At 45.6% G+C, this 13,025-nt stretch overlaps 1 protein-coding gene across 7 annotated transcripts in view; it reads right to left on the bottom strand.

Annotated features, from left to right (window-relative positions):
* SEPHS1 (selenophosphate synthetase 1) overlaps nt 1-13,025 on the bottom strand; it is a 30,761-nt gene that overhangs the window by 16,626 nt on the left and 1,110 nt on the right. For 5 of the 7 annotated variants that reach the window (XR_012374568.1, XM_073879908.1, XM_025853478.2 and 2 more), the window contains exons 2-5: nt 10,409-10,677; nt 5,694-5,797; nt 2,982-3,089; nt 1,960-2,114 (exon numbers count right to left, since the gene is read on the bottom strand). Coding sequence is in view for 6 of the 7 variants with exons in the window: in XM_073879908.1 (XP_073736009.1) it covers nt 1,960-2,114; nt 2,982-3,089; nt 5,694-5,797; nt 10,409-10,601 (560 nt within the window). In the remaining variant the exon portion in view is untranslated. Of the gene's footprint in view, nt 1-1,959; nt 2,115-2,981; nt 3,090-5,693; nt 5,798-10,408; nt 10,678-10,873; nt 12,545-12,728; nt 12,975-13,025 lie in introns of those variants that run through there. The other 2 variants (XM_073879907.1, XM_025853477.2) reach the window with 2 other exon arrangements.

Here is a 13,025-nt window from a genome sequence, read left to right as displayed (position 1 = left end):
GCAAAGAACTGAGAGGCTTGTGTGCACACTGTGTTGGTGGGGGGGGGGGGGCGTGGCAGTCTTGTTCACTGCTGGCCAAGCCTCTACGCAGGGCAATCTGGAGAAATCTGTCATGACTCTGCACATATATTTGACCTAGCCATTCTATTTTGAAAAATTTCTTACCAAGAGTTACGCATATGCAAAATCATCTACGTGTAATGGTTACACGATGAAGTACTATTTGTAATGTCAAAATAATGGAATAACCTAAATGTGAATAGTAAATTGGCTCAAACTTGGTAAAAGTAGTTCCCTTGTCCAGGAAAGGAAACTGGTGACAAGGACGGGGGGGACTCTGCACTGTAGATTTTTCTCTAACGTCTGAACACCGAATCTTGTGAGCACCCTGCCTGTTAGTACCTGTTCACAGAAAAAAGCCAAACAGGGATGCCTGGGTGGCTTGGTCGGCCCCACGTCAGGCTCCCTGCTCTGCTTCTCCCTCTGCCCCTCCCCGCCCCACTCGTGTGCAGGCTCTCATGAATAAATAAAATCTTTTTTTTTTTTTAAAGGTAAACAAATGGAGTTTCTACTTCCTTCAGAAAATAGGACATTTTCTTTTCTTAAAGACATCAAACATGTAAAGTTAACTTCTTTAAGACAGAATCTTTCAAAGAAAAAGAGAGAGAGACAGAGAGACTCTTTCCCAAAGATCTAGAAATGGCTAGAAAGCACATGAACAGAGGCTCGTACGATTAGCTACCAGAGAAATGCCAATTTCACACCGGGACATGGATCACCTCACACCTGCTAGGCTGGCTATACCAAACATGCAGACAAGTCTCGAGGACTAGTGAGGATGCGGACACTGGCATTCTCCTATGGTGCTGTTTTGGATGTAAAATGGAGGCACTGCTGGAAACCAGGGTGATGGTGGCTCAAGCTACACAGTTACCGTGTGACCCGGTAATTCTTAGGTACATCACACCATGGGAAATGCAATGTATGTTCACAAAAACTTGCACACAAAAGTTCACAGCAGCATCATCTGTTAACAGGTGGAAACAACCCAAAGGTCCATCAACTGTGAACACGTGAACACACGTTGGTCTATCACACCATGGACTGTCATTCAGCCGTAAAAAGGCACGAAGCAGGGACAACATGCCACAACACGGAGTCTGGAAACGTCACACCAACTGAAAGAAGCCAGACACAAAATACTGATGTATCCTAGGATTCCATTTATCAGAAATGTTGAAAATGGGCAACTTCACAAGATGGAAAGTAGATTAACGGTTTCCAGGACGCGGGGAGAAGGGAGTTGGGAGTGACTGCTTACAGATACAGGGTTTCTTTTTGGAGTGATCGAAATGTTCTGGAATTGGACAATGGTGATGGCTGCACAACCTTGTTAATACTAAAAACCAGTGAAGTGTATACTTTAAAAAGCTGAATTTCATGGGATGCCGGGCACAGTCAGTTAAGCACCTGACTCTGGTTTGGGCTCAGGTCCCATGTCGGGCTCTGGGCTCAGCATGAGTCTGCTTGTCCCCCTCCCTCCCCCTCTGCCTCTCCCTCTGCTCTAATAAATAGATAATTATTTTTTTAAAAAGTTGAATTTAATGTGATGTGAAATTTTGTTATATGAAATGTACTTCAATAAAAAAACCCCAAAATTAAAAAAAATTAGGAATAAAGTACTGTTTTGTTCCACAAAATGATGAACCTTAAAAATATCATGCTACTATTGTGTGCAGTGAAAGGCAGAATGGGAGCCAGGGGAACATGGAGTGACAGTGAGGGGGATAGGTTTCCAGCTGGGGTGACGGAATGTTCTACAATCATCTCTGGAGATGGCTACATAACTCTGTGCAACACCACCAATGGGATGTGAATTCCTATTTCAATACATCTTTACTAAAAAACGAAAAAGAAAGTGAGAACCAGGCCAGGCGATGGGAAACAAAATCCACTTACATGATAAATTCATTGGGCTGGCAGACAGTCGTGGCCACTCCTCCCAGAACAATCCAGGGGTTTAACACCGTCTGGCCACCAGTCACAGACGTCCCTGCCTCCTCTGCTGCGTCCTTAAAACCCTGTATAATTAGGGGCATCACTTTGTCCCTTTCCTAGGGTTGAAATGAACACAAATAAAAGGTCACATAAAATTCAGTTCAGAACCCAGAAAAGAGAATCTACGCTTAGTGTCATAAAGAAGATCATAAAACCCTAGAAGGGCTCCTGCGGTTTATAGCCAGGGTTGGGGATCAGAGGAAGGAGGCGGCAAGGGCTGACACTGCAGCCATTTTATCAGGAGTCGGAAGGCGCTCTAGGTTACAATGTGAACGGAGCCCAGACAACACAGAATTAAAAACTGGAATTTGACTGGCTCCACAGATCTGCCCTCCATCTGAGGGGCCAGCTCTTTCAGGGGTCCTTAAGAGTTCCAGCGCCCTCCTCCAGATGCTGTGTGGAAGCCATGACCAGCTAATTTCTACGAGGCGCAGCAAACCTCTTTCGGGGGCACAGAAACAGGTACCTTTCAAAAAGAATCTAATGGAAATCATCCCTGAGTCAAAGGACAGGGGCTGGTGGCAAGGCCATGGACACGGCTGTGTGAGCACGTGCCTGCACGGGGCACCCCGCGGTGTCACCCCCAACAGCAGTGGCGTGCGCCCGGGGTCTGTAAGGCTAGGCCTGGGCCACAGGCCTGGTGCGGAGCTGCTAGGACTGAGGCCTCAACTTTAGTAAAGCAAACAAACATGCCTGTCTTGGCTTCGGTCTACCTGGAAGAGAGAAAGGGAAGCAGGTGGTGGAAATGAGAACAAGAATAGGTCAGAGTCTCTATTTTAATTCACGGAGAGTTGCCAAAAAATAAATGGGGAGCCCGACAGAAGAGGAGAGCCGTGCAGCCTGGGTGCCTCCTGTTACGGACGGGGTGGGGGGACAAAGGGCAAACCAGTCAAGTGACGCCAGCAAGAAAGCAGACTACTTACCCTGTCGGTCATTTTATTACTGATTCCGAGGAGCATCAGCATATTGTCGCATTCCGTGACCCCCATGGCATAGAGGTCACTGAGGACGTTGGCACATGCTATCCTGCCCTGGAAGAGACGGGGGACGTGAGAGAGGACAACTGGGGGACTTTCCGTGTGTGCCTACAGAGCACCTCCCAGGACAACTCGGGGACTTTCCAGGGACGTGGTCCCCGCTTTCTGTGTCCTTTACTTCATCACACAACCACGAGGCCATTCCTTCACTGTTTCTCAGACACTCCTGTGACCACCTCTTCTTTCTTGTGCAGAACACAGAATTTCTGTGTTCTTTCCCATTCTGAATATCGGGAGAAGCCTGCAATGTATTTAGATGGGGGAACCGGGGTTGGGAGCAGATGCTGAGCCGAGCAAGGCTGGAGCTAATGGGTCTGGGAGGAGAGCTTATGGAATGAAGAAGTTGGAAAACAACGGTCTTCTAAAGCAAACTTGGGAAACAGCCACGTATTCTAAACAGATTCTAAAAATATGTTCACTTTATTGGTTATAGAGAAGATGATTTTTATAACACAGGGAGGGAGAAATTTTAGTAGCTTCTTTTCAAGGCTGTAGAAGATAAACAGGAAAAACATTTTGCTTGAGAAATCAAAAAAATAGAAGAGAGAAAAAACATCTAGGCCTGAAGTCAGACTGTTTTCTAAAGCATGTAAAAAGCATTTCCAGTGAACTATATTATTTTGTAAGAAACTTTTTAACTCAACAGAAATATGATAAAGATTTTTTTTTTTAATATCCACTGGAGATTTTTTAAATATTAAGTTGTCGGGGGTACCTGGCTGGCTCAGTTGGTGCAGCTAGTGACTCTTGATCTCGGGGTTGTAAGTTCAAGCCCCATGTTGGGTGTAGAGATTACTTAAAAGTAAAATCTTAAAAAAAAAAACAAAACAGGGGCGGGTGCCTAGGTGGCTCAGTTGTTAAGCATCTGCCTTCCGCTCGGGTCATGATCTCAGGGTCCTGGGATCAAGCCCCGCATCGGGCTCCCTGCTCAGCGGGGAGCCTGCTTCTCCCTCTCCCGCTCCCCCTGCTTGTGTTCCCTCTCTCGCTGTGTCTCTCTGTCAAATAAATAAATAAATAAAATCTTTAAAACAACAACAACAAAAAAAACAATGGGCGCCTAGGTGGCTTAGTGGTTGAGCATGAGACTCTTCATTTTAGCTCAGGTCGTGATCTGAGGGTCGTGAGATCAAGCCCCATGTCGGGCTCCATCCGCGCTGGGCACAGAGCCTGCTTGAGATTCTCTCTCTCTCCCCCTGCCCCCCAACCCCCGCTCTGAAAAATAAATAAAAAATAAATATAAGTTGTCATTTCTAGATAGTAAAGGAGAAAATGACAAATTGTTCTTCTGACATGAGAATAATCAAACTCCCAAGTATGATCATTTCAGCAGCTGGCTCAGTACTCGCTAAGGTCTTCTTAGGACTTCCTGGCAGAATGGCAGTGAGCTCGGAAGCGACAACAGCAGGGGCAACAGGGCTTTTGCAATTCGGAGGTGCCTGCCACTTGGGGCTGTAGCCATGTTCTGTCCCCTCTCTGATGCTTTTAAGAGATGCTGGCTAGAGGCACCTGGTTGGCTACGTTGTGATCCCGGGGTCTGGGATGGAGTCCTGCATCGGGCTCCTTGTTCAGCAGGGAGCCTGCTTCTCCCTCTATCTGCTGTCCCCCTGGCTTGTGCTCTATGTCAAATAAATAAATAAAATCTTAAAAAAAAAAGAGAGAGAGAGAGAGAGAGAGAGAGATGCTGGCTAAAGGCTGAATTCTGGTCCTAGCCGCCTCTGCCACCTGGTCAGGTGGGGCACCTGTGGTCTCTCAGGAGTATTGCTCCAGAGGAGAGAACAGAAGTGCAGGGGCCAGTCAGGTTTCTAGTCAACTATCTGCTTGTCACTGGCACCTGAGAGGTGACCTTCCACCTCCCCGCACTAAGCTGTCTCGGGGCCCAAGTCCCTATGCGTGTGGCTTGAGTTCAGTGCCCTGGCACACAGGGAGGCCCATTTCTTAACAGCATGATGCTCCCCGTTTCTCCATCGGCTCCTCGTCTGGTAGGGGGTTAAAGTCGGGCAGATCAGGAGGTTGCTGGCGTAGCCATGCACTGGGCAATTTCGAAGTAGATCTAGGCAGGGCCGTGATCAGTAGCCAGGAACTTAACACCGCAGATCAGATATGCATTCTACATGGTGACACATGACACACTGAGGTGCCTAGTGACCAGAGTTGGAATCGACAGTCAAGTAGCTTAACTGTGGTGAGACGCTAAGCTGTTTATTTCTGGAAGGAAACACCTAGCATCAGTTCTGCTACCGAGTGTGGTAACACCTCGTAGCCTCAAACACAGGAATGTGGAGTTTACAAATGTCAGAGGAAGAAGGAAAGAAGAAAACTAAGCACGTCCGTCAACAGATGTGCTGAGGACACAACAGGTGTTTGCGCCCAGACACACCCGCAGGTACAGGAGCAGCAGAGGGGCTCCCCGTGCCTGTCCCCACTGCCTTCCGCCCGGTACCGAGCCTGAGCAGGGCAGACCCAATGGCTGCGAGTGCAGAAGGCAGGGCAGCGCTGGCAGGATGCTGACAACTGGCGTGTCAGGAAAGCCAAGCCCCCAGCCCCAAACCCAACCAACAAGCAGTTCCGGATGTAAACACACACCCGGGTCAAACTCACCATCATGTAAGGGTCATCGACGATAGGATAGATGTAATCCGTGGTTTGAACCAGAGAGAGACCGCCATGCCTCAAAGGAATGACACAAGTATCCATTCCAATGCCTGTAAAGATGAAAGTCGTCAGCGTCCAAAAACCAAAAGGAAAAGCCATTTCATTTTATACCATCAGTGTTGCGAATAGGAGCAGTTTCGTGCACGATGCTTATGGAGCACTGAGCCCTGCCAACAAAGCAATGTGTTTCCTATCAAGACCGTAAGTGAAATAAACGTGAAACATAACTGGCTTAAGATGGAAAGTGAGAATAAAATTTGTTAGTCATGAAGACTCAACTTCAATACCGTACAATTTTTAGACTTTAATGATGCCTCCAAAGGAAATTTTTCCTTTGTATTACTGTATCATGTGGCTGGCACCACAGAAAATTCCTTTAAAGATGAGAAAGTGTTAACGGAACTTGGGTTGTCTTAGCTACAGTTACTTTTTGAGTAGATCTTTAGGCGTTATTCTGTTTTCCCCAATAAAACTCTGTAAGATCTTTTATACATATAAGTGTTATTATTACTTCTCCATTTTAGTCAAAAATGAAAATGAAAATGGGGAGGGCGCCTGGCTGGCTCAGTCAGTGGAGCGTGCAACTCTTGATCTGGGGGTCATGAGTTCGATCCCCACATTGGGTGTAGAGATTACTTAAAAATAAATAAATAAGCTTAAGTGAGAGCGAGAAAGGGAGGGAGGGGGAGAGAGAGAGAGGAAGGAAAGAAGGACAAAGTTGGAACAAGTATTCGTTTCCACTCAAGCTTGGACAGACACTGTGGCATCTGTGGGATCTGGTATGTAGGTTACCAAAAGTGTTTTTTAAGAGGAAACTTTAAAATTCCACATTATTTCTCTTGCAGAAAACTTGTAAATGTCACCTTTACTGGCACGCTACCAAGCCTGCAGGCAATAGTTCAATTTATTAAAAATCGTTTCTAAACATTTAGAAAGATAATATGGACAACGGATGGTCTAATTAGAAATAATTCCCTTTTCCTGAAATTGGTTTAGAAACAGTCAAAACTAAGCTACTATAGACAACATTTCTTTGGAAATCACCTGTAATGGGGACATATTCAAATTCAGACTGGCCCTCCCACCAAGCAAGCTGAATACAGAGTGCTTTCCCTCACCTCTCTCGAAAGGATACCCACCTGCCCCCTTATGAGGATTTCAACTTGGCAGCACAAGAGCTGAAGGTGGAGAAAAAAAATCAGGATAAAATACCAAAGGAAGCAAGTGGATGGCACCCTCGTAATTCAGAATTGCAAACGGAACAAGAATAAATCATATTTGCGTCACACTGAGACGAATGTCTGAGCACCTTTCACATTCTGCTTGAGTAAAACTGCTGCAGTATAACGATCTCAGCACCACAACGGCAAAATACCCACGAGAGGCCGCATCACAGGGGCACCTTATTTTCCCAGGCCTTGATCCATTATTACTAAAGCAAAAATAAAAATCGAGGTTAATAAAAAGTCACAGACTTTGTGAAGGCAGGCTGATTTTCCACCACACAAGATGGCAAGGCAGTGTCCGGATGGCAAGTCGCATGGGTGTGTGACAACGAAGCACACTGCCCAGGTCATGAGGGTCCATGTGCATCAGGTGGGAACATGTGTGATAATTCATCTAAATGACATATGTGCACACCTCCCAGAAACTTCACCTGACAACTGCTTTTGAGCACTTAAGTGGAAATGGCAAGAACCACAATTTTACTCATCCTGAGTCTCCCTAAATTGACCCAACAGGTCATTCTGAGGATATTACTGTTTGCTTCATGAAAGAGCGAAATACAGTTTTCTTTGGGGTTTTCATGTATAAACCACAGGACTCCTGAAGGAAACCAGACATAGCTGCTGAATGTTAGCTTTAAATGTTTCTCATCAGGGCGCCTGGGTGGCTCAGTCAGTTAAGCATCTGCCTTTGGCTCAGGTCATGATCCCAGGGTCCTGGGATCGAGTCCCGCTTCAGGCTCCTTGCTCAGTGGGGAGCCTGCTTTTCCCTCTCCCTGTGCCCCTCCCTCTGTTCATGCTCTGTCTCTCTCTCAACCAAATAAATAAATCTTTTTGTTAAAAAAATGTTTCTATTCTGGTTAATCCAAATTTGAATTAAATAAATTTTGTGAAGGATTTAATTTCTATTTATATGTATTATCAGAGCATTTTAACTGATGACTCTTGAGCATGTTTACCAAAAAACCCAACATTTCATTAGCAATATTTTATATCAATTATGTGTTTAAATGAGGTTTTTAGGATTAAGTAAAATATGTTAGAATTAATTTCACCCAATGCTCTAGGAAATTTGAAATTACACGTGTGGCTCACATGGTATTTCTCTCGTACAGCACTGGTCCATAGTGACGGGGGAGAGAGGGCCTATCTGAGATGAGCCACTGGCCTTAAAAAACCAGAGGATCAAGTTGAGAGCGAGGGACAGTCCAGGGAGAGGACAGGTGGTAACAGACGAAAATACCACGGCGGGGGGGGGGGGGGGGCCTCAAATACCAGACCAAGCAGTGTTATATTTAATTACCAGTGGGTGGTGGGGAATTCTGGGTTTTCAGCAAGACTGAAACCATCCATCAAGCAGAAGAACCCAATGATCATACTACCACCACTTGCCGGCAGCGATCAATACTTGATATAGCTCTTATGTCTCAGGCAAGAAACACTTATTTTAACATTTCTTTAGTGAGAATACATCTAATCAACACATGTACATTTAACAACTGTCACCATCTTAGGATCCAGGAAATGTCACTCGTTTAGAGTTTAAACACACTGGTGTGTATATATCATGTGTCTATCTGGGTAAAGATACACACGGTACATATACACACCCGTAATTTCTGATACTTCCAACACTTAGAAACAGTAAGTATAATTATCTCATTCCCAAGATTGGGACACTGTCGCTCAGATTAACATTAGTGACTCATTAATGACTGTGTCCAGACAAGAATCTAGATCTGATTCCAAAGCGAAGTTTTGGCTATCTAGATGTTACCACTTCTGGATGAGGTTTAATACTATGCTTCCTTCAGCACCCACTTGCTTGTAACCTGGGGTCCTTCTGCCCCTGGAGAATGCCAGGAATGCTCAATTTTATGAGTGGGCCTTTTTCTGGGAAAGGTTCACGGCTTCCAAATGCTTCCCCAAAGCCCTAGGAGACTATACTCCTTTGCGCTAGTATTCTTCTAACAGCTTTTTTCTGCCTCTCCACTTACTGTCCCCATCTGTCTCTCCCCTTTGCCACTGCTAGGTTGTACCTTGCAGCCCCTATTCTCACTGCAAACATGTTGGACTTAGAAACCGGGTGACAAACGGTATGGTGCGGGGAGGAATCAGAAAACATGGACTCCAGGTCCTGACCCTCGCCAAGTGACATGGGATGGGTTACCCGGCCTTCCTGTGCATCATGGGGCAGAGGGAAGAGCAATGAACTGACCCATTTTCAAAGTGCTTAACAGTGCATGGCATGCTCATAAGGTCAACAGGGGAAGTTATAAAGAGGAATTACTACTATATCCACGAGGCTTTTATTGCATTTGGTTTTGCCCATTTGGCAGCTTATTTCTCTTGACATAGTTATAGGACAGCTTTCTCAGTACATTCTTATTTCTTGACAAGACAACATCTAATCCAACCCATTCACGTGGCATTTCTCCATGCTCAGACATCAGCTAGATGAAGCTGGTTTTCGAACTGAGCTCCTGGGAGCCAGCCCAGCGGCCCTTAGAGTGTGGGGTGTGAAGTTTCCTCTCCTCCAACCAAAGCAGCTCTGCTTTTATATCTCCTTTACATATCAGGGAAGAAAGGAGCATCCTGGGTTGTGAGACAGAATGTTTTAAGACAGAACTGCACAAACAATGGGTGAAAATGAACAGAACGAAAACCTTATGTAAGAAAGCTGATCGGGTCACACACCGTAACTACCAAACATTCAAACTCCTAGAATACACACCAAACACTCAGAAGGCCAAGTGAGCACAGTCTTTTGCCACGTCCTTAACGCACCAGACAATAAAAGCTAACAAACAATATCCCAATAGGCTAGAATTTCTTTCTGAGCTCTGTGCTTGGGAAGAGGCAAACCACTAAAACATCAGGAATTTAGTAAAGAAAAAAAAACAAAACACACTCTCTGTGCCAGATGACGTCCTAGGGTCAGGCACACATTCAGTCCAGTCTTCTCCCTCCTCCCTAGCAGAGCTCATCAAACAGTGCATACTGCAGAGGAACCCAGGGGTCCCCCCCACCCCATCACTGCCCTCAAAGTGCTGCACAATGACACGTAAGCACTAGCTTTCCTAAGGCAAAGAAGAGAATGCAAGAGTTTTAAGGAAAATTTTAGAACAGATGCATAAAGGAGTTTCTGCTTAATCCTCAGCTAACTACAAAATTCAATTTAGTAAAAAATTCTCTTACCGTAATAGAATTGTCTCAACTGCACACTTAATAGTTTAAAAATGGCTAGAGCACATTTCTTGATGCTTTTCAAGTACTTCCTCCAAATAAGTTACAATATTAGAATAGTTATCATTGCTTTGCTTTTTGAAAAAGGCACCATGGGAGGACAGAAGTTTGGCTTTTGACTCATTGACTTCAATTGCAGCCAAGATGCTCTACTTTGGGGAAGTATAAAAGAAGTAATGGTTCACATACCAAGCCTTGGCATAACTGCTCCCAGAAATTGCTCATCTTCTTGGAAGTGGTTCTCTTGTAAGGATTCCAGCAATTTCTGCAGGACATCTTGGGGCACTTTGCAGCCAGTGCCCTTCAGTTCAGTGAATCTGGTTAGCCGGAAGCTCTTGTCCAATTCATAACTTTCGGGGTTAAAGGACTCCCGCGTAGACATGGTTCTGGGGCGCACACACCTCACAGCTGGGCTCCTCCCCTCCCTCTCCTAGCCGTTGGTTTCTTTACAGATCCACCTAGGTAGCGCCAAAACACAAAGACACCATTAAAAGAATTCTCACCAGTACTTGCTAAGAATCAAGTGAATACAGGACAGTGACAAGTGTGAGAAAAGCTGAAATCATCCAGACTGCATAGGGTGATCGGAGGCCATAACAGTTCATTACAGTGAGGCATAATCCAGATCGAATCATTTTTAAAAAGTGACTGTACCATCACAGACATCTTCTACTGAAGAAGACCTGACGTCTGTGTTGCCATAACTGTGGCTCTGAGGGGCAGCCAGGACACCTCCCCTGAAGAAAGCACTATGGGCCAGCTGACACATGACACAAGGCCATCTTGAGCAGTAGGTCCCAAAGGTTCTTCTGGCGGCCAGCATTATGAGAAAACTTCTGGTCACTTCATCTGTCAACCTAGAAGCACTACGGTTGAGAAATTAGAAGGCCTGGCTAAAGGGACTTTTCTGGAAAGCCTCTTAGTATCTTCTGCTATCTCACACAGAAAAATAAAATGCCCATTAGACAGACACTCTGCAGGAAAAGGATGCTGACGGAAATGCACTTGATGAAATTCTTCACGATGCTCAATTCAATTTTAGAAAAGCGTGTTTTCACTCTGGGCCAAAAGTACAACATGATCCAAAACTAAGGAAGCCTCACTAAAGAACACAACTCGAAAAGTGGAATGGCTGTTTAACACAGCAAGATTAATTTTCTCCAAGAGAGCAGTGGAAAGTTCTCTAACGTTTTAATGCAGTGCTCTTTCCTAGAAAGCAAACATCCCGCCCAACAAACCAGTACACACACATCATTGACAAAATAAATATGCTTGCCCCTGCTCATTACGGTTTCATTGCAGAACTAAAATGAGAAATTAAACTGTACTAAATCACTGGCATTTATAGTACTTGGTACCACTGGAAGTTTCTAGGGCAAACCCTTCTAAATCTCAAGTCTCAGAGGTTAAACCAGAATCTTATATGTGGTCCCAGGGTTTACAAACCTCCAGATTGGTATTTTATTGGGCAAAGAATTACAAACACCCCAAGTTTCAGAGTCAGTTTCCCCTATAAAATTTATGATTAAGAACATAATTCCCATTTATAGAGTTTCTGATCTCCTGGGAAGCACATCACTCATTTAAAATAAATCTCTCTCTCACACACACACACACACACTCTCACACACACACTCACAAAATAACTAAATAAAATAAATCTCACAAAGCCCGAGTTTGGGCAGTAATCCAAACTGTCCTTACAAAAACATGTTTGGGGTAAGCAATCATTTCGGTTTGAAACCTACAACTGTGCAGGAACAAACCTTCCAAGATTCCAAGAAATCAACCTGTCCAAAAGGAGGGTTGGCAGGGGAGCAAAGCAAAATACCAGAGGGGAATTCTGAAGCCATTTTAGAGTTAGGAAAAGTCCAATAGCACTTTGACTTGGAAGAGTTTGGAACAAAACAAGTTCTTTGCTCACAAAACGCCTCGCACTTAACATCGCCTCACTCCTACCAGGGGGAAAAAAAAAATCCAACTCACGAGGCATCCAGTTATTTTCCTACCTCCAACCCTACCCTCCCCCCCCAAAAAGAGGCGGGGAATTTGAGGGACTAACTTCCTTTTAAACATAATTTATATTTTCCCAGATTTTTAAGAGGAAAAAAGTTTAAAACACCTGAAGTCCACAAAGCACTCAGGAGTTTTAAAATTCGAAATGGAACGAGGGACACACATCCCACACTCACATCCGAACCTTGAAAACTTACAGTTTTTGTAGGGTGGGTGTGCGAAAATGGGGGGGGGTGCTTGGGGAAATCGTAATTAATGGGGGGAGTACATTTGCATAATAAGAGGTAGTCCGCTCCAACCCAGAATCCGCATGTTTACACCTTTAAAACAATGATATGAATATTTAAAGACAACGGTTAACCCTTTCCTTCTCGGCCACCTTAATTTTCTTTTCTTTTTTTTTTTTTTAACCGCGTGCGTCAGGCGGGCTGCACAGCTCGGGAAGCACGGTAAGCGGGGACGGAAGAGGGTACAGCCGCAGCCCCGTACCTACCTCCCTACCCCCAAGCCCCTAAGCCCAGGAAATAAACAAAGGGGTGGACTCCAGGCCCGGCGCGCGGGGGCCGGGCGCTCTCCATGCAGCACGCGTCCAGGCGGCAGCCGGAGCGCGGAGGCCCGCACGCCGGGGACACCTTAAGTCTCAGGCTGCCGCCTTTAAAGGCAGACCGGGCCTCGGCTCTTTGTGCGGCGCGGCGCGGCGGGCTGGCCGCGGCCGGGCGGAGGCAGCGCGGCACCGCCGCCGGCTGGGCCATGCCCGCCCGCTCTCCCGGCGGCGGCGGCGGCGGCGGCG

This window comes from Callorhinus ursinus, unplaced genomic scaffold (assembly GCF_003265705.2).
Source record: "Callorhinus ursinus isolate GAN/ISIS: 27379988/994484 unplaced genomic scaffold, GSC_fseal_2.0 scaffold36, whole genome shotgun sequence".
NCBI classification, from domain to species: domain Eukaryota; kingdom Metazoa; phylum Chordata; class Mammalia; order Carnivora; family Otariidae; genus Callorhinus; species Callorhinus ursinus.
Note: the sequence above shows the minus strand (reverse complement) of the source record. Positions and strands in the feature narration are given on the sequence as shown.